Source organism: Diadema antillarum, unplaced genomic scaffold (genome assembly GCF_040938485.1).
Source record: "Diadema antillarum isolate AM-2024a unplaced genomic scaffold, OU_Dant_1.0 seq00000968_RagTag, whole genome shotgun sequence".
Lineage (NCBI taxonomy): Eukaryota > Metazoa > Echinodermata > Echinoidea > Diadematoida > Diadematidae > Diadema > Diadema antillarum.
Window position 1 is genome coordinate 308,192 of NW_027271813.1, and position 27,597 is coordinate 335,788.

General features: G+C 37.2%; 1 protein-coding gene across 1 annotated transcript in view; it reads left to right on the top strand.

Moving 5' to 3' along the window:
- Window positions 1–1,980: 1,980 nt before the first annotated feature.
- Window positions 1,981–27,597, top strand: part of LOC139741975 (paired box protein Pax-6-like) — an 86,086-nt gene continuing 60,469 nt past the window's right edge. The window contains exons 1-2 of the mRNA XM_071652539.1: window positions 1,981–2,098; window positions 18,763–19,109. Coding sequence (XP_071508640.1) covers window positions 1,981–2,098; window positions 18,763–19,109 — 465 coding nt within the window. The remainder of the gene's footprint in view (window positions 2,099–18,762; window positions 19,110–27,597) is intronic.

The window sequence follows — 27,597 nt, forward strand, 5'->3', positions numbered from 1 at the left end:
TTGTGAGAAGCGCAGAAATAAATACGTTAACAAGATCTAAACATGATCTAATTGATGTATTGTCAAATATAAGGAACTCTAGTCTGTGAACAGTTTGACACTGATAAAGAACATACATAGCTTCTATCCAAAGATATACAAAACTACAAGTATAACACAGATATCTGTCAAATATCTGACAAAATAGAGAAATGCTTCACATGTAATCATGAAATATGTCCTATTAACCACACCCACTAACATGACTAAGACTGATTCGATGAGTGAAGAAAATAATGTCGTTTTGTCAATAGTTTAGCAACTTTTTTATTTTTAAGATTAATTTCATGGCAAAATTTAGTTTCTTGTTGTTGTAAATTTCCCTCTCTCTCTCTCTTTCAAAAAAAAGAAGAATATATATATATATATATATATATATATACAATTCAATTCAATTCAAAGTTTATTTCATTTTTCGACAAAACATATGTTTCACTTCTTTTGATAACAGAGAATAAGGTAAATAGAACATAGTGAAATGAAAAGACTGTACAACAATTGAGGACCTATAGTAATCATACATTGTATAGTAAAAAAGAAACAGAAGTGATCAAAGTGAAGTACATGTATACCGTTGCTTAAAGTGCGGAAAATGGAGGGACCCACTAAAAAGACAGAACTTGTAGTATGTGGGCTCCTCTGAAAATTATATATACAGAGAGAGAGAGAGAGAGAGAGAGAGGGAGGGAGAGAGAGAGAGAGTTATCACGTCATTCAGCTAGATCTTTGGCCTGGATTATTGCAATACGTGTTGACGGTCAAATATTCAACTTTCTTGTTTTTAGCCAATGTGAATGATTTTATTTAAATCTGTCATGTAATTTGTTTGATTTGTTTAGTTAAACAATAATGTGAGATGGTGTTAATAACGTAAATGTATTACATACTCTCTCGTCAAGGTTATAGTAATGTAACACTTTACATCCCAATCTAAAGTGCAATTAGAATTTATATGATATATATATAATCTATCATAATTGTGTATACGTCATGTATATATATAATTATATATTTATATATATATATATACATATACATATATATATATATATATATATATACGTATACATATATACATACATATGTATTTTATCTCTAAAATATACATTTGAAGGTGGAAATTTGACCAAAGCACCTACTCTTTGACACGCGTTGGCGCCATCACGCATGCGTCGTGGGAACTTAACATTGCTTCTCACAAGTGCTTTTGATTTTTCCCCTCCGTCATAACTCTGCATGGTGTATAAAATGCCATTATGTCAGTGATATTGTCGGCAATGCACTTTTTTTTTTCGTACGACTGAGCTACGAGAGATAGTGTGTTCACTTCAATGGCAGATGAGAACGTTTGTGTGTGCGTGTGAGTGAGTGTGTGTGTGTGTGTGTGTGTTTGTGTGTGTCGAGTTAAGGCAGGGAGTGGCGTACCCTGCATGAGGAGACTTAGGTTGGATGGGCCACTTACCAGCGAGGTTGGGCGAGTTCCTTCAATGGTCGCTGGCATAAAAGTGTGAGATCGTCCAGCGAAGCGAACCAGTCCACACGGCGTGTACTAATCGCACTCCTTTCATCTGTCGTGTTTCATTTCTGGCGAGGTTCCTCGTTCTCTTCACGCGTTTCCAACGCCAGAGAAGCCCGGGGCTAGACATAGTCTCAACAGCCCCACTGCAATTTGGCTCGTTCTCATCCCGGCGCGAGGACCACTGCAAAGGTGTCTTTTATGCCTGTTAGTTTCCGCTTAAGCCGGTCATTTTTTGCCGTTGTGAGGCATGATAGTGACTCTCAATTGTGTGGGTCTCACATGAAAGAAAGAAATAGCTGCCAGTGTGGATAAAAACAAATTTGTTGGACAGTACGACCGCTTTTCCCCTTCTGAAAGCACTACAAGTTCAACGAGCATATAGCTATAATAACGTCAACAAAATAAGTCCGGAAAAAAAAAATATGTCGCAGCACGGTTTAGCCGACCCAACACAAGCGTCAAACATACCAGGTGGTAATAATCAGCAACAAATGGATCAGAATGGTGGAAACAAACCGAAGAAGAGCAGCAGGTCGAGAGGTAAGCAATAACCAACTGCTAGAGTGATTAGAAATTCGTGCTTCATTGGCAATTATTAATGCACATTTAATCATTGTTCCCTCGTTTTACGCCTTGCCCTCATAATATCTTCCAAGGAGGAGGTGTAACCCGAGCTGCTCAATGAAGGGGGAATCAACACATGCTTGTTTTTGTTATTATTATTTTCTTTTTTTTTTCTTCTTCCGGCTTCCACTAATTTACAAACGCATATTCTTGAGTATTCGATGGAACGTGAAGAAATGGTCAAGAGGAGTAAATGCACCGAGATTGAATATCTTTGAAAAAAAAAATCTTCCGGAAGGCTGAGTAGGGGTGAATGTCAAGCGAACATTGCTCAGCGGGAACCTGAAATGAAAGGAAGGCCCTCGTATCGCCGAGGTTTTCCCCACACATGACATGGCAAGGTCACCTTACGTGGTGGGTGTACCGTGATCTTGAAATGACTGAATGACTTCACATCACCGCCTCATCACATATAATACTCGGTTCATTTTTTTATTTCCTTTCTCTGTTTTTTATTTCTTTATTTCTTAATGTAAATTTTACAATATTGCTGATTGTTTTCTGCTGCCAAACCTTTTTTAAACACTTCCCAGGAAATATTACATGTTTCAAGCACTAAGTCACAAGATGTGTGCCTTTGCTTCAGGATCCTTTAAGGGATAGACTCTTGACATTTGCTTGAGGGCTTATCATCTTATATTCGCACCAAGATTACAATTTCTTTATCTTTAATGAATTGACCCGTTTGTAAAAGGCGTTTACTGTTCTCAGACCCTGGTGGAACTGTTCGAGTCTTTTTGTTTCAGGTATATTATTACTACTTCTCCTTCATGACAACAATATTTGATGTGAGTTTTATCATGAAAGTTAATACGATGAAGAGGAGAAGGATCTCTTATAGTGAACATGCACTGTGGTGTAATGTGACGTAAATGCAATCATTTTGTGGTTTGTTACTCTGCTTGTTGATTTTATTAGGTCATTTGCAGTTTATGCCGATAAATGAGATTCAATTGTGAGGAGAAACCATGTCAGAATCTCCTGAGAGTGAATAGAGTTTGTCAGGGTATCTCTATGTTGAAACATTCTAAGAGGAGTAGAAGTAGATTTAGTTGAATAATATGCTTAACAATGCAAGACAATGCCCCAAAAGATGTTTTTCATAATTATGAAATAGATAGACAGACAGATAGATAGATAGATAGATAGATAGATAGATACCATAATGACACAATGAAGGTTCGTGAACTTGAAAGTGGAGTGATATTTAGTTTTTTCATGTGTGTTAGCTCCCCTTTTCTAATAGCAATCTGCTGAAAGATTCAACCAGCACACTGACGAAACGATCAGTAAAGTGATTTTTTTTGTCTGTTTTCAATGATTCAATACAGACGTCGAAATAATATGGGCAGATTATGCGTACAATTGCCCTGAACATCGTATTGGCTTTTTCTTTAAAGCCTTCTCAACTTGGCAGCATGAATATTAAGTGGTTTTTTTTTTTCAATTAGTATTCGATCGTACATATATAGAAAAGCGTCAAAATCTTAGAACTGCGCGGAGCAGGCCACTGATTTACCGAAATTGTGAGAGGTAAGGTTGCTACGCTGCCTCCACCTAAGTTTACCCCTAACTGACGGGGCCGTCTCGCCTCCCACTTTCCGGACACCGTGTCGCACTCCCACCCGTCCCTATAGGAAGAGACGCCATTTACACACAGGGAAGGAAACACACGTGGAAAGGCAGGGCGTTCGGCGGGCTCGCGTTATCGGAGCACGCCGCCTTATCCGAGGGGGAAGCTTTCGCCCGGACCTGGAGGGCAGGATTTAATGCTATTTGTGCTGTCAAGGTGTTCACGATTGCTGTAATCCGTCTCACAGCAAAATATGATTTTATATACTCCTAAAACACATCGTCACCGAAATCCTACCTCACGGGGAAGTGGAGAGAAAAGGAAGGGGAAAAAATAAGCGAAAGATGGAATTTGGAGCGAAGAGAGGTGGTCTTTTTACAGTTGTATCGCATCGGATATAAAGCCGTCAAAAACACAATGAATGCCAGACTACAAAACACAATATGCATTGATTTTATGCTGCATATAAAACATTCATATATTTTTACCTACATTCTCAAAAAGGTGATAAAAAATCCCCAACATTTATTAGCACAGTAATACGTATTTTATGTTATACGCTGAGAGCCAATGTGTTAGATAAATGTGTTCTCTTGTTTTTTCTTTCTTTCCAACGGAGAAATGATTGATAAGAGATTTTGCTCCTGCGATCAATGCACCCTTGCACCTTTTATCATTGTGGCATGTAATACGAGGATATACTGAAGGTTATGCGTCATTGTTAAATCCTCTTATTCAAAGTATAATCGGCATAATGGAATGTACCATCTATGTTGTTATCAATGGACATGATGACATCATACATGCAAAAAGTTCATGTTAAACCTCATATTGCAACAACTGTTTGTGACATTTTTCTTTGTTTAATTTTGTATTTCTAGACCCAAAATATGAAGAAGGTGTAATATCATAGGCACGAACACGTTGATATCTAGCTCTTATAAAGCTGTCTGTATCCCTCTCAATCTTAATATCATACACATGTATGTAAATGATTATGGTATAATTGTTTATATGAAGCATGCACGTTTATGTTGGTTAAAGTGATGATATCTGAAAGAAAATGAAGACAGAGGAACATATCGTAATACTATTTAACTTCAAACACACATACACATACACATACATACACAAGCATAACACATACTTAGCCCTTTATACACTTCTAATACGTAATATATTTAATACTAACTATAAAACTACGAACGCTCATAAGAAAGCGTATACTCTGGCTTTCGTCTCATGATTATAATTTGTGTGTGTGTGCGTGTGTGTGTGTGTGTGTGTTTTAGAATTAGTTTCATTTTTCACATTTCATTGTGTCTGCAGTTTTGATCAGGCATTCTAGCATATTTATAACATATCATTATGGATACGGTTCGTTTTGACAAACATTGTGTTTTTCATATCAATATCGCAGAGGAGAAAGGAGCACATTTTATTATAATGAACATTAGCCGCGGCAACGCATGCTTAGCAAACGATTGTGGCTTTTCTTTGTTAGAGTGTGGCTATTCTCAGACGCGAGGAAGTAATGCACAAAAAACCTGATTCCGCCATTGCAGTCCGCAAGATGTAGAAAAGGAATGCACCGTTGTGGATTTAACGCAGGAATTATTGTTTATTCAGAATCACCGCGTATATTATATGTGAATGCAGGTTAACGCACGCAGCGGATGCATGCAACAAAAGAGCCGCCCGATGGAAAGCTTATTAGTGCGACAAATTCTGTGGTCAGTTTCTTCAAAGCTAGTTAATGATGTTATGTGATGATCTAATCAATATATCATTCATATTATGACAAACGAGAGCATTGATTAAAAACTTTACTAATCTCTTAAAAAATGAATGTTATGTATCAGTGATCGTTCTTGAAAGACCACCATCTTCCTATTATTTCGCATGTCATCGTGTATCTTATTCAAAATTGTCTTCGCATTTCGTTTATGTTTATCCTTCAAAGATGGCCTTCATAATTCCATCGCACTATCAAAGGCTTCATTTATCATTCCAGAATATCACTCAAGAAAATGTACAGGCAACCTCACTCCCTTTCCTACTTTCATGGCATAATAATGTAGTACATGTATTCTTATTCACAGCTATGCGATGCCTTCTTCAGCACCTCCAAGTATTGGATATAATGCTGTAGAAAGTATAAGCCTTTGGAAACAATCGACCTTTTTCTCAACACACATTCTGCGGGTGTACACTCGCGGGCTGGCACTCAACGGGTTAAGGTGTGGGGAGTAGATAGGATTTGTACTGGCGTACCATGGCGCAACGTGTCTTGTAACTTTAATCTATTGTGGCGCCCCTGACCTTGCGCGCTCCTCGATAAAATCTCATTAAGCCTTGGGCCTCAAACCATCTCCCCCGAATCTCAGCGCTTGCACAAAAGTGCATTCGCTATCGCTCCAAAAAATCTCGCCTGTTTACTCCATGTGTTTACATGGATGGTCAGAATTTATCTCGGGAATTTTGCTGTTGTCGTTGTTGTTTTTCTTGGATTTCATGAATACGATAATGCATCTCCCCCCAACAACGGTTGCCTGTAGCCTACATCAGTATATAGCGTGACAGTATCATTTGCGAGTCTTTTGTTTCGTTTTGCCTTGCTTTTTCTCTATTATCTTTTTTTTTTTTCAACATGGGCGTATACGAATGATAAGTAAAGCTTTACATTTCAGCCTCCCTGTCACGCACAGTGGACGAAAGAGCTTATCTGAATCTCGTTCCACAGTCAAACCACATGATTTTGATACCATATTATTATGCAAACAATTTTTTTTGAGTTAAGGTATTATGATACGTACAAGTGTTTGTGTATGAGCTTGTGTGGGTGGGGGATACTCTTTGTTAATAGGAAAAAGCATGTGCCCTGTTTAGCGTCTCTAGCACTTCGACCAGTGTTCGGTAAAACGCTGAAATTATTTTCATTGCCGATGGTCACATGATAATAATCACATGATTTTGATTTTTTTTTTCAACCATCAAAAGGGCTACCAGTGCAAGGTAGTTATGATAATAAGATATGGAAAATAAGTTATGTTAATGACAATAATGTAGAATTAATAGTGACGATTATAGAATTTACGTATTAAAAAAAAAGCATAATTGTAAGCTCTCTGATGTTGCAAGTTTAAGATGGAGAGTGTAAGGTATTTGATTCTATCGAATTTCATCTTTTGTCCTCTACAAATAATCAGCTTGAAAGAAGTATTTCAACTGTCCTTTTTAATTGAATGTATTATCTATAATCCAGTATGTGATTACGTTAATGTTGGATGTTGGTGTCTTTGGAATTGAATAACATTGAGACAATCGCTCGGTATACTTCTTTCCGACAGAGACTTTCCGACAGATAAAGTATACCGCCTTCAAATAACACGGAGAACAGAGCTATGCGCGGGATTAGATAATTTATACATATTATCGAGTGTCCAGTTTGTGCAAACTATCGTTATGATGTTGCCTGACATGTTGTTCTGTGAAAACAACCTGTTGTTAGTATGTGGTAGATTTTTGTGTTTTCCTTTTGAATTCCCTACGGAGGTATTACTATTTGTCCTATTTATGATAGTAGAGAAATGATATCAATTTGAAGAGTTTGTTTGCAAAAACCGATAAGTCCATATTTGCCAAATGGAGATATTTGCGATTAAAGGTCAAGAAAAATAAAGAGAATAACGAGATTTTTTTTCTTTGCTTCTTTAGACCATAACTTCAAAAATGTACCTTTATATGTAGTGACCAATTATCATTTAAAAGGTATTATTTTGTACTTTATGACGGAGATCTTACTTCAAAATCTTCAAAAATGGACTTATCGGTTTTTGCAAACAAACTCTTCATTTCATTCTACATGACGAGTAACTATATATCGTGACAAAACATCAGCATGATAACCATGGGGTGTTTTTGACCTGGAAAGAATTTGTGAGTATTTTCTTAGTGTACTGAAGAAACTTTTCATAAGTAGCATTTTAATTAACATAGAGGTTGTATATCAGTTGACGTTTGAAATTCCATATTTTCTTTCACTAAACACTTCACTGCTGTTGCATTCGCTCTCGTTATAATATATGTAACAAGATAGACAAGTGTTGATAAGTATTGATTTTGATAAGTGGTTTTCGATTTAAAATTGTGTTGGGTATATAATGCAATTAAAGAGAAATCAAGTAGACATAGATTGCATGTATAGTAGTTGCCTCTAGACGACACTGTGATGAAAAGCCCTGTGAAACAACTAAATGGTTTCTAATAGCGCTGTACAAGAGTGTAATTATTGTGATTGTGATTTTATGCAATTCAACCTCCTCCTTTTCAAATATTAATTTTGACTTGGCTGACTCGCGTATGTACGTCTACGTAAAATCACCAGCAAAAAGCGCTCTGTTTCTATATCTTGTGATATCTTAGTCCTGACCTTCACAGTTCAAGGAAAGGTTTTTACTAAAAGCGGAGGAGAGCTCAGGGAGATAAAAGTGTTCCCGTCTATTTTCCAACTCTGCCCTTTTGTCGAGTCCGTTCATATTATGTTCTCCTCCTACATGTGCTGGGAAGATGATGGCATGGTAGCTGCTGCTGTCATCCAGATGAAAATAGTATAGGTATGCGGTGGTGCTAAATATGATTACATATCTTCTGTATTTGATGTTGAAAATGACGATTGACTTTGAACTCTTAGCCGTATAGTCCCCAGAATATCGGCGGTTGTTTTGCCACCAACACGGGCGCAAATCTTGGCATTTACACATGAGACATTTTTACCGCTTCTTCATATGTAACAACGGTATAGATAGCGTGACGTACAAGAAAACAACAACAACAAACACTTTACGTCAGTAAACAGGTGACCTATTAGTTAATAAATCGTTACACAAGAATATCCATATCTTCATTCACTGCCGAGACACAACCCGGCACCCCCTATGGAATGTTAGTGGTGACAGAATGTTACAGATTCTAGAAATATCTCAGTTATTGTTAGAGCTAGACTGTGAGTTATTTATTGCAGATGTGTATTGATATCAATTCATAGTATCCATTCAAAGTATCGCTTTAAGTTTTACCAAGTATTATCTAAGAAGATATATAGTACATATATATCTATATATAACTCAGTAGAATATAATGTCTATATTGGGGATACATTCAATGGACTGGAGCGTGTGTGTTTGGAAGGGGGGGGGGGAGGGCGTGACGCATGCAATACAAAGGTAACAACGTTCTCTTTGGATACACAGAAGCAAAATCCTGAACTGCAATGGATGTTTGGTGGTATCATATTTGCGTGGATGTTCCAATATCAAAATAATGGGTAACATTTAAGTCAGTGTTAAGAAAAAAAAAAGAATGTCACACGATACCAACGTATATATATATATATATATATATATATATATAATATATATATATATATATGTATATTGGAGAGAGAGAGGGGAAAGAGAGGAGACTACCGAAACAATGCGAGTATTATGACGTTATTATCAAGTTTTTGAACATTAGTCATACCTTGCACTTATGAAATTCCAAAAATCCACATGTATTTCACAAATGTGCCGTTTCCAGTTCGTCTAATGATTGTTCCATTGCAATATTGCTCATTTACAGCATTTCATGATAATAACGTCCAGAGAGGTCGGGAAAGTGAAAACTCAAAGTGAAATATCTCCATCTAACATGTCATCGCGGATGATGTTATTGTGCGCTGCCCCTTGACATTTTAGAGTAATCAGCAAATAATCTATAATGGAGATGATAATTCAAGATTCCGGCAAATGAATGCCATCGTATTTAAAAGAATCCTAATCACGTGTACAAAAAGAGAAAGAGAGAGATAGAAACAAACAGATAGAATGATATATAGATGGATAGAGAGGGGGTTAAAGAAAGAATATATAGATATATATAGGAAGAGGAAGAGAGCTATGATATTATACAGAGATAGTACGTCGTTTATAGGCAAGTCGGGGTTATAGTTAGAAATGTCATCTCGATGGCAATAGAAGGAAATATATGGAAATATATGGAAATATATCTCCATCTCTCATGTGGATTCATCCGGGAGTGATGATGACAGGTTGGATGATGACTTATTACTCAGTATAATCCCATCCCCATTGTATGTCCTGTCACAATCTCGGCTGATGTAATTCGAGTAATAGCTCTCCGGCCCGGGACAGGCGAAGGCAACAATCATGAACAATTCCGCACGCGGAAAAGAGAGAAAGGAAAACACTGTAATGAATGAATGAATGAATGAAATGAATGAATGAATGAATGAATGAATGAATGAATGAATGAATATGAATAAAGTTATATAAGAGCAAGAAACAGTCACATTGCCGGGGGTGGGTGGGGGGGGGGAGGGGTTGGGGGCGAGGGGGAGGGGCGAGGGGGGGGGGGGGTGTTTATCGGATATGACCTTTCATGCCTAACGAATGTTACATAATTCGGAAGTCGGAAAGAACGGATAAGGACACAACATATTTCATTTTTTATTGTCTTGCATGAGAATAATGAATATATATTTATGAAGAGTTTGTTCGCAAAAACCGATAAGTCCATACTTGCCAAATGGGAGATATTTGCGATTAAAGGTCAAGGAAAAATAAAGAGAATAATAAGAAATTTTTTGCATCTTTTAACCACAACTTCAAAAATCTACCTTTATATGTGTGTGACCAATATATATCATTTAAAAGGTATTTATTTTGTAGCTTTTATGACAGAGACCGTACTTCAAAAATCTTCAAAAATGGACTTATCGGGTTTTTGCGAACAAACTCTTGCATATATATATATATATATATATTATATAATATATATTATATACATATATATACTTATATACACACAGAGAGGGATATATCGATCCGTCTTTCCAAGTTCATGTGATAAATGTAAACTGCAATAGTAAGTGAATATATATCATTTTTGCTTAATAGAAAAGATACATAAATAGGTAGATAGATAAGATTGATTGGCATGATATAGCGTGAGGGGGGTGGGGGGGAGTGTAGTGTTTTGGGAAAAGAACTATAAGAGGTTGTTTATTACAAAACTTCACGAAGGGAGACCTGGTAATATAATCTTATTCTCATAAGATATATAGGTACAGATGATATACCTCATATAGACAGGAGTGTTTCATTGTGTTTAAAAAATTCTTCATTGTTTCTGCGCCTTTTTGATAACGTCAGACATTTTTTTTTCCGGTGGACGTCGCTCAATTTTACTCAAGCTCACCATACTAGAAAAACAAAATAGCCTGTTGGTATCCTATATACATTTCAGAGGGATTTCCGCACAATTATTTGTAACATAAACTTCCTTACAACGCCACAATTCTCTCAATTCCAAATTTATAAACGGAATAAATACCCCTTCGCGAAACACTTTCATAGTCCCAGTACCAAACTTGGTAATTAGAAATGTATCAACTTTTAAAATGATAATGCCGATTTTTTTTTTTTCTTTGGTGACATGTTGGCACCACTTTATTATCAGTATTATAATCTGTTTTTTTCCCCCTTAGGTGGCATTACAAGTGTTGTGACATGCATGGCTGTTTAATTTTGTGTTGAAAACTTATGGACTAGCATTGTGTAGAAACTTGTCATGTATTTTCTTTCTTTCTTCTTTTTTTTTTTGCGTGCAAATGTCTCCAAAGAATGTCAATTCAGTACCAATATCTTTACCTTTGTGTGTATGTGTGTCTTCTTCAGCTCCGGTCATGAAGGAAATCCCTCATACTGCAGATAGTTCGATTCATTTGCTACGTACAGTTCATTACACAGTAATTAGAAGTCAATTTCTATGGGCTTCCATGGGATGAACAAGAAGTGTGTTTTCTACTGGATATAATAATCTCATTCAAGATGGTCGAAAGGACATTGCAAACATCGCTGCCCTTCTCAATTTTTGTACGATTATCCTCATAAGTATGAGGTTGACGAACGCTAGCTGTCCACACGTGCATTATCTTCAAGCTGCTGGCTGTTGATATGAGGCGGAGCAAACGCGCCGGGCAACGGGGAAGTGGCGGGAAGACAGGACTGGCCTGTTCCGCAGAGATGTGTCAAAAGAGCAAGCCAAGGGCGCGGCAGCTTGCGACCATACGCGCGTCAAAACTCTCAACGTGGCCGCCATTTGAAGATCGATGTAGTGGAATACAGTTGGGATCAGTCAGGACTGTTTTTTCCCCCATCTTTTTTTTTTTCTAAAATTAATTGAAACTTCAATCTGCATCTAATACCATCATGGTGCTATAAAATGCTTTCTTTCTTTCTTCTTCTTCTTCTTCTTCTTCTTCTTTTTTTTTGGGGGGGGGGGGGTCATCATATCAATTAGATCAACGATGAGATAAAAGATTGCTGATTAATCGTCTGCCCATAATTTTATACTATGATAATATTGAAAATATGTAATATTTAATCTACAGGATTATACCCGTAGTAACTAGGAAACATACAATATCTTCGTTTTCAAGGTTCGCTGTTTGTGGTTTTTTTTTCTTGCTATCATTTCTACGTAGAGGTAGGAGAGCTTTTTAACAACTGTCAAAATTTCATTTAGTTTGGATTTTTATTCTTTTTTATTTTGATAACTGATTTTGATAAGTCACAGTCTTAAAAGATCCCGTACACAGTAGCATGGGAAGTTAGGAAGATCAATACAATGAATTTCAAGAATTTTCTCTCATCAGATTTATTGTGTGTGTGTGTGTGCAAAACCTTTTTCTTCTTTTTTCCTTTGACTGTTTGTCATCATTGAAGCAAAAGAAAACAAACGCAATCTAAGAAAAAATGCGCTTTTTTATTGACACTCAAGTTTAATCATAAGGAATAAAAATAATTATTCTCTCTCTGAAACGACAAAAGCTATGTTTTGATCCCAATAGAAGAAACGGTGTTGAGGAAAATTGAATTGTCATAATTGAAAAACCGTTTTCTTTGATGTCATTTGATTTTGATACATCCAAATGATTTCCAACTCAAATGATGTATAATTACATAAATTTACACACACACACACACACGACACACACACACATATATATTAATATATATAATATTATACCTATTATATTTATGCGTGTGCGTGTTTGTGTTTTATTTTATGCGCGTACATATTTTTGCATTTGTGATTTTTTTTCGTTAGAGTTGACTATACCGTCATCTTGAAAATGAACAGACGACTTGCTATTATGAATTTTAGATGTGAGTTTGTAAGAAACCTGTAGTTTTATATACATATAAATTGTTTGTTTTGTCGTTACTGATCATCAAGTGATTTATGAGAAATCGTGAGATCTTGTTGTCTGTACCAACGCGTGTACTGATGATCATTTAAGTACGTCACGATGCGTAATCAATTCGTTAAAAAATGTTCGCGCTGGGAGCATGCTGCTAGCATAGACGCAAAGTCCTTCTAATACATAGGTACACGTATTGGCAGAATGCAATGTGTCTACAGAGCGAAGCCATTTATCACCGTCAGGGCCTTTGTGTCTGGGCAGATTATGGTCCATCATTCACAGATAGACAAATTTGGCGCTTTTAAAGAAACCACTCACAACGAGCCGACCAATCAGCGGAACCAATTACGCGCGAAATGCAATCCGTCAACCATTGTCGCGGTGTCACTGAGCATTATGGGAAATTACAGTGCGGGGTGCGTGCGACTTTACGCGTATGTGTGTTTGTGTGTGTTGTTGTTTTGTGCGTTCAGGGCTCGTTGGCTTTTTTTTCGCGATGCCTTCAGGGGGAAATGCAGCCATGGATTTTGCTCTATGCAACTGTGGGAAGCACGATAGCGTAGCAAACGTCCATAAACGAGTTATCGTTTACTATATTGCCTGTATAATAGCGCGTCCCTTGAGTATCTCAGGCGACGAACAATTAAGCATTGAGCGAGTTTCTACTGTTTGATATTCAACAAATGTTTCTTGCTGTAACAAACTGCCTCTTTCTTTCGGCATACAAGAAAGAAACGGGATTCTATAAGGCTGCCATATATGTCAGGTGACAAGTAATTCTTTTTATCTTAAAGCTTCAAATCCTCAACCCTTCAATTGTCTTGTGCACTAAAGCCCTTTTACCACCAGAGTTTTTTTTTTTTTTTTTTTTTAGTATAAATCTTCAAAATATGTCAAGTCATTTAATCAATCTAGGCAGTCCTTAAACCATAATTACCCGCACCTATTTTCTGAGCACTATTGCATTCTGTTTCTATGTTAACTAAGTAATAAAAAGCTGGTTTTTATATTTGTATAATTATTGTGTTTATGAGTTTGTGCTGTAATCGTCTGTGCTTACGTTGTCCATTCTTTTTTGTGCGTTTATTTCCTGATTATGAACATAATAGTTACACACTTGTACACAACCATTTTTGTGGCGGGGGGCCACTTTTTAACAAGAATTCCCTTTTGTTCACTTCTCCCGTACGTTTCCCCGTACCATGTTGATTTCATTAGAATGAAATGGAAAATCTTATCAAATAAAATTGATTAACATAATATTTCACAAATGTTTAAATGATATTGTTCTAAAAATTGATAGTGAAGTGTATCGGTTCATTTGCATTTGCACTTGTTCTGCTGGAAAACAATACAAGCTTGTATAATGCTAAAATATATGTACAATTTTCGTTGACACATTTCTGGAAAGGACCCGTCCTATTATTAAGTTTTTAGCCAACCAACGGTGTTCATCTTAATATTACAATCATTGCTTTCTAAGATACTCCTCCTTTGTTTGCCACGATGCCAAAAATACCTTTCATTTTCCTATTTAAGTTTGATTTGAATTTGATGTGATTTGTTTTATGCACTAGAGGTATTGGCCTATAATCGTAAATGACATGCAAACAAGGACGCGTCATTACAAAACATGAACACAAAAAAAAAAAAAATGTGTATTATTTTAACCATGGTGTAATGCATAACATTACTAAGGAAAACTCAAGAAAGCATAGGCTTGTAAATATTGCCCCACAAAAATGAAAAGAATGGCCAGAGGTACGGAAATGAACATTGTAATCAATACAACATTTTCACCTTGTTACTTTTATTAATTTACATAGCCATACTAAAGACTAAGAACAAACAATGTTCATATGAAACTACCCAACAGCCTGTCTGCAACAAGATGTTCACGAAGACCGTCGATTGAGGCACCTCTGTTTTTATTCTTTTTGTCTGTCTTGTCATAATAATTAAGTGAATAATTTGATATGCTTGGATTTGGTGATTATGTCTGTGTCTTAAACGTCGTAGTTTAGAGAGATTTATAATAAAGTATGTGAGCTATTCATTCATTCATTATTTTTTTCAATTGTATTTCCAAACAAATTTACATGTATATTACAAACGTCAAAATGTTATATGTTATATATATCATGGAACATGCGATATGTAAAAACGCCATCTTATTTTTATCAAAGACAGTATGCTATTAATGTTATGTATTTTGTATACTGTGGGCGGGAAGTAGTGGCGCGAAGCTCGAGAACGTAAATAAACGGGAAGGGGAGCAACGCCTCGTTTGTACAGACAATATCTTGCGTAGCATGATATTCATATTATAATTTATCTAAATTTACATTCTTCGCCCGAATCATGTCAATAATATCAAATAACATGAGTGCGCGGGCAGGAGTTGAGCAAAAGTCGGGCCACTGGTCTCTGCAGGAGGGTATAGTCCCAAGTCTTAACGAAAAAAAAAAAACCAAATCCTGACAATGACTGAACCAAGAAAAGTGTTTTTACGAAATTATATATGAAAATTTGAAGATAGAAAATCGAAGAATCAAGAACGTTTATCTATATATTTACGTGCGTCTGACAAACTTGAATATAAGATTAACTCATCGTAGACAAGACAGTGTGTGACGCATGACATGACAAGACGCAATGTCTTAAAACTCCATCCTCTTTTGACAATATAGAAATCATATGTTTCAAAAGCTTAAAGGATGCTGAGAAAGAAAAGAACAACAGCGATGTGAATGAAATTACCGTGATCAGCTGCAACTGTCTTCCAAATTAGATTTGCATCCAATGATGAAACATTAAAAAAAGATACACGAAGTGCATTCAAAACCCCATCATTACCCTAACCTTTAATATTGAATGTTATTATTTATAGACAACATCTATCCTATTTCATCATTCCAATCTAAAAAGTTTAAACAAATTGTCTGGCAAATTTGTGATAGTGTTCTTAAAAGACAAATTATTAAAATCACTGAACTCTGTTACCAGCAGCACTTATGTATATGTATGTATTTATATTTATTTGCTTATTCTGTGTTCATTATACAGTATAAGTTTCTTCAGTGTATAAAACCCCTTTATAAGAGAGCCCTGTATTACATAAAAACCACAAACCAAAAAAAAAAAAATAGAATAGAGATTGCAATTCTGAACAACTCTTGCACATTGCAATATGTCACAGTGCATAACAATAATTATAGTACATACAATATACAGTATAAAATACAAATAGGTTAAAACAGTAATTGAAGTTTTAGATTGAATATGATATCAAATATAAGTAATACAAAACGATGTAAAATTAGATTAATGTCTTACATACAAAATACAATACGATTATTTCAACCAGCATATAGATCTCATATGACAATGTTTTATTTGACGTCTTTATTAATTGTATCGCTATATTGAATATAGCAATACAGTGTAGAGAGGCAAATTGCTCAGATGGAAAGGGAATCGCACTTTCGGACAAGATATTTCAATAACTACCATTGGGGACGAAAATCAAGAAAGCAACATAAGCAAAACAAACAAACAAAGCGTATTAACTCCGAAATAACATCAATTGAAACAAAAAAGCATTACGTAAAAAAAGACATAATTATTTTCAATTCCCAATGCCTTTAAGATTAGTCTGTCATTGCGATGTATTCATTCAACGTTGAATTTGAAGACTATGAACACCGAATGAATTGAAAATGTAGTTCGTAACGGAATGTACGGTTTCATGTAAACTTGAATCTATACCCGTGCTTGTCCAATGCGTTAATATCGTAAAGTCTGTCTGCATGCATAATAGCCTAACACATGACTTAATGTTTTATTATTAGTTTTTAACATTACTGTTGCCCCCCCCCCCCCTCCCCCTCCCTCTCTCTCTCTTCTTGGTGGATTATTTGCCCAATTCTTGCAATTTTTTTTTTTTTTTCATTCTGGTCGCGTAATACTCAGATTTCACGTACAATGCGATCGTCTATTATCTGATAGTCTGGTTCATTGCCTATGTCTGATAGTATTTCCCCTGTAAAGCCCTTGGTTTGAAGCTTTGATATGAGGAAATAAGTGCAATATTTAAGGCGAAACATCGCTAATGTTTGATATACACTGTGAAACCAATTCTCCAATATCTAATACAGCAAATCTACCGACCAAAGAAGGAAGGGGGGGGGGGGGTGAAAGACATGAAAAGATCTGTGCTTGAATTTTCATCTAGTTTGATCTTTATTTCAGCTTCCTCTGCGTTTCCAGTGATAAAAAGGTACTTGCCGCCCCGCGACAGAACCCTTCCACGCGGCTTGGGCGGAATGCGGCGCCTCGCTCTTAAATAAGGCAAGAACTTGGGAGCAAGGTGCGAGTCGTCTTTCGCTCGCCTTTTGAACGGGCTGCACGCTATTTCCGCGACTCCCCGCACAATAATAATCCATAGAAATACGCGCAAGCAAGTTTCCGATTATTATCGACAATATGACATCATTCAGAACGCCGTGATTATGAGTGGAATTACGCCTGCTGCTTTTCGTGCATTTTTTTTTATTTACCAGTCTTCTTCAGTTTTTTTTTATTGTGTATTTCTGTGTGGCATGTGTGTGTGTATGGATATTATGTCTGCATAAATATTATGTGTATGTGTGCGTGACCTTAAGAACTGCTAAATTCTTCTGACTTGTTATTCCACACACACACGACGTATCTCCGCAGCTTTCGTAGTGTCCAAATAATATGAAAGCATGTGGTATTTTGAGCGATAAAATCATAGAGAAAGAACGAGACGGTTAACAACAACAACAACAACAACAACAAGAGTGTCATCTTGTAGAATCGCTGCATCCTATCTGAAGAATATCAGTGCTTGAACGTGACCTTGTACAAAGGTGAAGACTAAAAAAAAAAAACAAAAAAAAAACCGGGTCTCTTTTGAGAGGGTTCACTAACATACAGAAGCACTACTCAAAAGATGACAACGAGTATACAGCCTGTGAATATTCTATACGTCTGATTAATGCCCACCTTTGTGTATCATATGTCGTGTGGAGGTACAAACTATGTGTATGATAATCATGCTTGCGATATGAATACATTTCGATCGTTCCCTATTCTGCAATGAATTGATGTTTTGAGGTTATGGTGAGAAGTCTGGCAAAATGCTTGACTACTTTGTCCGTTATATAGCTCAAGATGCAAATTCATTTAAGAGCGAAAACTCCTCAATAGAACGTACAAATCATTGACAAATATCATTTAGATTAATATTTCATGGAAAAGATTGTGATGTCGGCGCAAGAAAGCATATCATACAATGTTTGAAATGTGTGATTTTCATGTGCTTAAGCTGCCTTGAAAGTCATGGGTGAAATGTAATAGCATGGTCAGAATTAATTCTATACCACGTTTTTGTTGTCCCTTATTTTTAAAGAAGTGTGATGTTTACCGGTAAGGAGCAATCCAGATAAACTGCGTAAGTGCGTGGACATCTTCACGCAAACACATACACACGCTGACACACACACAAACACAAATGTAGGTCCTACTGAATTATGATTTTAGTAGGCCTATATAATGTTTCCATTCGAGGTTGACGACATCTTCCCCACGCATTTCGCGGCATGTTGGTGACTGATCTTCATTGCAAGATATGTGAGCGTTTCTTGTATTTGTATTTAACGCATTTAAGCCGATATTCTTTCATTTTTTTTCTCTCTTTGCGTTTATTCGCAGGGCATAGTGGGGTAAACCAGCTGGGCGGAGTGTTCGTCAACGGGCGCCCGCTCCCGGACTCGACCCGGCAGAAAATCGTCGAGCTGGCCCACAGCGGTGCACGCCCTTGCGACATCTCGCGCATCCTGCAAGTGTCCAATGGCTGCGTGTCGAAAATACTCGGCCGGTACTACGAGACCGGCAGCATACGACCCCGAGCCATTGGCGGGAGCAAGCCGCGGGTCGCCACTCCCCATGTCGTCGCGAGGATAGCACAGTACAAGCGGGAGTGCCCTTCCATTTTTGCGTGGGAGATTCGAGATCGACTCCTCGCTGAAAAGATCTGTTCTCAGGAAAACATTCCAAGTGTAAGTAAAGACTAACTTCTCAGATGAAGAGATTTAACCCAGGCAGCAAACATACAATACATATAGACATAATCGTTATATACATTATGTTAGAAGTGCACTGATATTAATTTTTGTATACACCCACTTGTTAAGACCTACAATACGTCCAGACACGATGTATATACACTCATATGTTATTCAGTATGGCAAATCAGTTAGAGGGACTAATAGTGCTTTCACTTAATACATCTAAACAGTTTTTCAATATCCATTGCATCTCTTCCTCTGTACTGATACCGCACATTTCAAGGTTGCTTCCATTATTCAGCGCTTGATTTGCCATGAAATCCGGATACTTTTCATATCGCATTTCTCCCGAAGAAAATGAAGTCGGCTGCCAGTAGCGGAGGAACTGCAATCACCGTAATTCTATTCAAGAAAGTATTCCATTTAAACATGTGTATTGCTGTCTCTTTGAAAATGTTTCAATCAGAAGTTGTTGGAATCCGTATACATATATGCGAGTGAGCTGTCCTTTTCGTCGTCCTTATACGGTACTATTGCAATGTGCTTACTTTCAATCTTACAAACAGAAATCATAAGAACATCAATGAATTGGGCAACTTTGAAAATAAAGAAATCTCCCTCCCCTCCCCCATCATTAGCAAAAACAACAACAAATATTGTTTATGACATTCTTCGACGTACGGAAAAATGTAGTCAGGGTTTATGAGGTAAGCAAACACTTACTTTTAAGGTCGCCTGAAATTGAAACGTGAAAGCAGCGTAACTAGATCCGACTGAACATAAATTATATAAAATAATGTCTGTATTTATGTTCATTTCTTTCTGACCACTTTCTCCGTTGAATATCTGTATATATTTATTATGATATAATTATATCTTCATCAAGTCTCCAAGGAAAGGCTATAACGTTGCGTAAGATCAACATTGTCACATGTGCCCTTAGCTGAACTAGTGTAGCTCTATCATGGCTGAACGAATAGAAACGTAAAGCTGTCATTTATACATTAAATTCTGACAACTTGATCAAATTACTATACTATAAAGAGTAAAAGATGCCGATTTAAGACTTCAATTTTAGCAAAAGTTCAGATTTCAGGTCTATTTATTTTTTTAATTCTGTCAATCAATTATAATAATGTGCTTCTGACCACTGGAAAGGCTATCGGTTGGCTTTAAATTCAGGTGTTCCCATCTGAGGTGACGTCACAACAATTATTCATTCATTCATTCTACAACCATTTTACAGAAATTGAATACATAAATTTCATCATGATACATAATAAAGGATAAGTTTACAAAATATTAATTTTTTAAGTCTGACATCATTAAGTCTGACTTCCGGAAAAGAAGTAACCTCTCAAAACAAAATAAAAAAACAAAAACAAAACGAAAACAAAATCCGCTCTCAAACATGTCAAAGCAAACAAACAAAATATAAGCAAACAGAGAAAAAAGGGAGAAATGGCACAAGACACGAATATATAAATGTGCATTATGATCTATATCTTTATTTGCGCATTTCAAATAAACATTTCTGATATAGATAGATGGAGAGAGAGAGAGAGAGAGAGAGAGATGGGTAAGGCGAGTATCAAAAAAGTGCACGGGCATGTGCGTGCAAGAACGGGCGGAACCTTTCCAATATTGCCCCGAGAACAAATCAATACGTGGTTGGCAAACCACAACAGCATTACATAAAAAATAGGGAGGAGGGGGAAAAAGCAGGAGCAGAGGAGAGGGGGGGGGGGGAGGGGACACCATAAGGATTGCATAGAGAGAGGCTTGGAGGAGACAGAGAGAGGAGGAGAAGGGGGCGAGAAGGAGAGCAGGGAGCAGTGAGGGAGGTGGACATAAACTGACCAAAAATAAAAATCAAAGCAGAGTGAGAGGGAAAGATGGAGAAGAGATTGAGAAAGAGAAGAGATGATATATAGGGAAGGAGTAAAAGACAGAGCATATAAACATGACATGTAATCAAGTAGACATGTGAAATTGATGTGAGGTAGGGGTCGATTTGGTAAGGAGATTGGGCCCGAATTGGAATGATCAAGATTTTATAATTATATACAATAAAAAAAAGACGTAATATCACATAATTCTTCGAAGAATTTTTGGATCGCAGTGGATTCGTTTGAAAACACAAGGTACTATTGGACTATAGCGCAAGGTAGTCTTGTTTGTTTTAGATTTGATTCCCAGGACCATTTAAATTCTTGATAAATTCGAAATGCAAGCTATCAAACGAAAACAACCCTATCATCTGATCTACATAAGACGATTCTGCGAATTAAAGTTCAATGCAATTTTATTGAGTTTTTTGTCCAACAAATATTAATAAATCAAGAAAATAATCATTTCTCCTCTAAACATGCCCACAGTTATTTCTCTTAATAACAGAATACAGAAAGTCATTATCAACTCTTCTTGAACGATGGAATCAATAAATCATTTCAATTTTTATACATGCACATCGCATTGGATTGGTTACCAAATACTAATAATTGATATCCCAATGGATCTTACTAAAAACTTGATCCCCAACACGAACACGCATTTACAATAGTGCGCGTGCATCACGAATCGCCACGCAATTCAAAGCGGAATGAAAACGCGTCCTCTATATACACAGCCTATCCTCGTGACAACGCCCGAGATCAGGGTAATTATTAAATATCTATCAAATAGAAGAACCCACCCCCTCCCCATCCTTCCTTTTATTTAATGTTTCGTCTTTGATTTACCTCGAGGAAAGGGGGGGGGGGGGCAGTGATTTTTTTTTCCAAAGAAAGCAGCTAGATCGTGTTTACCCAAAGTTTGTTGTGATAGAGGGGTGACAATGAGTGTTGTTTCCGGCCGAAAACCAACGAGAACAACAGCCGTTGCTTTCTGTCCAACCACTTAATGAAGTGGTAAAGTACGTACGGTATATTCAACATAAAAAAAAAATGTATATTATATTATTCTTAAAGTAGTGTAGATTAAGGCTTCAGCAAGGCAAAGAATAGTGGGTTTACTACTTCTTAAGGAAGTTGCAGCGGGTATGGGCTATATTTTTGCGATGGATGGTTATAATACAGCCTCCTTTGTTTTCCTCTCTGCTTTCCTCACTGGTAGCTTGTGGAATAAAGACGTTGCAAGTACCACAAATATGATTTCCATTTTATATTGTTGATTGCCCTTTGTTGATTCATATCATGGACATTATGGATATTATGGATGTGTACAGTTGTGGCATAGTACGGTGATATTGTTGATGAAAACAATATGACTTTAATCATCTATGGAAGCGATGAAATGACGATGACACCCTAAATACAAATCAAATATGATATTATTTCCACGAAATCATTTCCGAGTTCAAAATACTAGCCCCGTTTTCTTCTTATTTATCTTTGATTTATTCATGAAGTAATTTATCAATAAATCATTACGGTATTAGTAGCCGTTGGTGTATTGATTTATCGGAACAGTACTTTTTAGCTTTGCCCATGTCATTGCTATCCCATGCAAGCCCTGCTTGTCATTTAAAAAGAAATCATGAAATCTGTACCTAATGAAAGCATTAGCTGCTGTAATATCATGTCACTGTATACTGCTTTATGTACCGATGACATTATTGCAAGCATATTGATGTGCGCATCCATGTGCGTGTGTATGAAATGCATTTTGTGTGTATGTGTGTGTTGTGTCTTCGTAGTCTGCCTGCTCACGTATAGGCCTATAGGTCTCAATCAGTGAGGACCTCATGGTATTCGGTGGGACTTAACAAAGCCATTAAAGAGGCGACAAAATTGCAGGTACACTCTTTTTCTTCTCTTACGTTACACATTTTTGTCGTAATATTTAATGAGTTAAAAGGCATAAAAAGCAGTCCTGTGATATAGAGAAAAAGCAATGTCTGGGCAAGATGAAAAAAAAAGAAGAAAAAATGATTCAACTCGTCGACATCAAAGAGAATGAAATAATGAAAGTTAACAATGCGAGGTTGGATGCAAACGATCACTCAGGTCTACAGTGCAAGCACGAGTCTCACAGTAGGAAATGTCACTGCGGACACCATCTCTCGTCTGCTCTTTGCCTTTTTTTCCCGCCAAAAAAGTGAGGCACGGAAAAACGCGTGATTACAGGCATCGCAGTCGAATTTGTCGCGATCCCAACAGCCCCAGTTTTGCTTATTCCCCTAATTCGTCACCACGCCGGTCTTTTCTTCCCCTCTTCCTGCGCAGAAAAGAATGGAGGAACTACGGAATAAAGAGGAAAACAAAACAAAATGAAAGGATGGCGGAGGAGGAGGAGGAATATTCTCGGCAATTTCTTCATGAGTATGATTATTAGGGCACCGGAAAATGTTTCTTTGGCCACCCTTTCGGAAGAGAGAGAGAGAGAGAGGGGAAAAAATCCGAAGCAACAAAGATGGGCGAGCAATAAAAGAAGACAAGTCGACTGACACCAAGCAATCTGTGTGAGATTACATACATGAGCTGTATTCATTCGAATTCGTATGTGAATCGAAAAATGACCTCCCAAAGTACTATGAGCGTGGTTCTGTGTGTGCTCGGAAAGTGCCGAATCTTACAAGGGAAACTTGCACTACTGTGGTATAGTGGACAACGATCTGGACGCTAAAGCATAGTATCCCGGGTTCGAGTCCCAATGTGGACTTCACTGGACATGATCGATGCCACCCACCCTTCCGTCTTGCGCCAGGTTTAAAACCATCTAGGTGCATGTAAAACTACAAGGGTAATAGGCTCACTAATGGATTGGTGCTTACACTGAAAAAGGCTATTATGACCTACGCTGGTGACTTCATTAGTATGATTAGTAATACTACTATTAACAATAATGATGACATTATTATTGTTAATAATAATCTCATTTGCCAACTTCTGATGTACAACATTGTTGGATATGGGATATTGGGAAATACAGTATCCGATAAAGGTCGTCTTGTCAAGCACACACTCAAGGCACGTACAAAGACACACAATCATTCACATGCTACTTTGTTATGTACATGTACATTGTGTGTGGGTGTTTGCATGGGCGTTTTTATGATATATCTACGTCCAGACCACGGTATTAGCTTTCCAAAACAGCTATAAGGACAGTCGTATAAGTCCATCGGTAATGGTTTATTATGACCAGTGAGGATATCAATGTCGCTGTGTATCTCCTCACACAGAGGTATGTTTGCAAGCACCGTATGGCTTCACCACAGCTACCATTCACGAGCGTGATGGTTATTTGAGTCGTTGTCGTGATTAAGTCGCCGATCCTGCCTTTTGTGGTTGTGGTTGTTGTTGTTGTTGTTGTTTTACTTTCGCTATGTTAACGGATTTCTTATTAGTCTTAAGATTCCAGGAATATGATTTGTTCCAATTTGATGTCTGAATGCTTATCTAAGCGATTACAATTTCATTATGTGTCTATCTATCTATCTATCTATCTATCTATCTATCTATCTATCTATCCATCTCTTACTTTCTTTCTCTCTCTCTTATAATCATATGTTATTATATTAACATATTATAGTTACGGTGATTGTGTAAACGTTCATTATACAGACATAGCTTTGAAAATCTCAGATTCTAAGAGTACAGTACAATATTTCGTTTATCATGTCGTACCAAATACACGATATAAGCACTACTGACAGCAACAGTCAGCGCATTTAAGTGTTAAAGTTTCAAAACTTTTTTTTCTAAAACTGCGTTTTAGCAAATATATTTTAGTTTGTATTTTTCTGGGATTCGACTCTTCACCTTTATAAAGGTATCGTGGTGAAGGATCAGTTTTTGAATAAGTATATTAACGTGAACATAACATGCAAATATCCTATCAGCAGTAGACGAAGAAACAAGGGGGAGGGGGAGCTTGGAAGAGGAAATAATTTTGTGCAAAAGCTAACGACAACTTTGTTTTTTTCCGTCTGTGATTTACAGTCATTTACAGCGATATGCCGTCTGAGTTTACCCGGCGAAGATATTTGTCCGGACACCGGAACCCTGCTTCATTGTTCTGACCAAACTTTGAATGAAACAATGGATTATCAATTGCCCAAATCTGTTGCGCCTCTGAACTACACCTTATTTTTGTGTCATATTATACACGTGAAAGGTGAATAGGTCACCGATGTGTATGTTGTCGTGGTGCCGATCGACATGAAAAATACGTCGTCAGAGTGCGAGGCCGTTTTTGCCGCTGGCGGTTTTTGGATTCCGCGAAAGCGTCGCCTGGCCAAAATTCGTTTCCCTTTCTCATCAGTGGTCTGTGGTTTTTATCGCGCTTTTCCTTCCTTTTCTTTCATACTGAAAATAGCGGTAAGAATATAAACGTAAACACGATTAAACCCACCCAAATTCTAGAGGGAGTTTCGTAAAAGGATGATCAGATCAAATGATTAAATCATTCTTGTCACAATTTACATCAGCTCGTCGTTTAAGAGTGAACATCCAAGCACTTTTACCCCAAAACTACCGCAGAGATTCAAACACATCTCTTCAGTACATGTATCAGACTTTTGGGGTTCCCCTCGATGTTCTCAGCAATAGTTCTGCACTGTATAAAATTGCGCGTTCTTTAGCTATGCTTACCAGAGTTTCCTTCATTTTCCCCCTCCTTTCATTGTGTAGGACTTAAGATTTCAATAGGACACAAGGAAGAGGGATAGATACAACGAGCGGCTTTGCTGGGTCATGGGTGTGGGACTCGTCAAAAAAGTGCAAGCTAACCTGGGCAAGGTCTGGGTGTTTTCTTTCTTTACAACCTTCAAGGTCAGGAGCGTTTGTCAAATCCAACACGCCGATCACCACCGGGCCGTCGGCTCCATTCTCACGGGCTAGTCACCCGCATAATTGCTCTCTTGTCGTGCCGCTCTCGGCCCCGCGGGGAGTGTTCCATCCAGCCCCTCCGACGGTGCTCGCTGCCCGTACCCTACCCGTGTTTGGCATGGAATAGAAAGAGGGGGGTGAAAAAGGGCTAACCCCATTGTAGTATGCTTCCTCTCCCTCTCTATACATTGCTGAACAATGCCACACACACCACTTCCCCATTTTTTTCTTATTCCTCTCAATTTCCAACTTAGATATGCTGAACTCTTTTCGAACAACAATACTCAGAAAAGTTCCCCTGTTTACGTGAACTTTATTAATGCTGAGCACAGAGATCGAAATGGTTGTATTTTTTGATGGTGCAAGAGAAAAAAATACATACAGAGAGAGAGAGACAGATAGACAGACAGACAAACAGACAGACAGGAGAGGAGTCTAGAAAGGAGAGATAGATGCACTGTATGAAAATATTCAGATGTCAATTGATAAAAATTGATAATGTTGTAGTAACGTGATACATTATGTACTCTGTTCTACAGCGCCATGAGTATCTTTTAAGGTGGAATGAGCGCTTTATAAGAGTCTCTCTGTTATTATTATTATTATTATTATTATTATTATTATTATTATTATTATTATTATTATAACTATTATTAAAGGGACCTGTGTGTTATCTATGTATATGTAGTAATAGCTTTTATATTGCAATATAGGTCCTACATAATATCAGATGTTGTCAGTTGGTTGTATCGATTAAAGGCAGGATATTTCAAAGTGCATGTTTTATCAGCGTGTTTATATATTATATACATGCATAGATAGATAAATAAAGATAGACATAGAGATAGAAAGAGAGAATGGTGAGGGAGAGCAAGACAGATGAAGATGAAGAAGAAGAGAGAAAGAGACAGAGAGAAAAGATTGAAGTAGAGTGATACAAAGAGAAAGAAAGAGAGCATCATAATAGCGAGTGGTGGACTGTGAAATATCTTATGCGAAATCATTCACTACGCGGCTAGAAAGAAAAGAGAAAAAGAAACACGTACAAGCCGGCTTTTTATTAGCACGTTTCTATTGAGCTTGAAGTTTATTTCACAACGTTTTAAAGGCTACCCATACACACATTTTCTTTCCGATTTTTTTTTTGATATGGTTTGAGAGAAAACTGTGCACGCTACACGGTCACTTTATTCGTTTTTGACAATCAGAAAACGTGGGTAGAGCGCTAGATTTCTATTGTTACCGCCTCGCTTTCATAGCTCACATGTGAGATATGTAGATCCTAGTGCTTATTGGAATTCACGCCTTCCAGTTTACTCGATAACAGAGGTTTTCTCTAGTTCATTTTCGTTGGTTATAGTAATCACCACTTTATCATCTTCGTCATCATCATCGACGCCATCATCATAATTGCTTTCGCTGGCTTCGTCGTATATTTCGTAAAGCGATAAAGTTGCATACACAAGTACAATCCGATCACCCTTTACAGACAAACATGCAGTATAAGGGGAACCCTCATTTCGTTTCGTTTTATTCATTTTCATATCCAAGAAACAATTTCAAACAATCTTACACATCGTCATTTTATGAACATATTGCAAATATTCACATCAAAGCCTTGAATTGTCATGCATAATTAGGTAAAA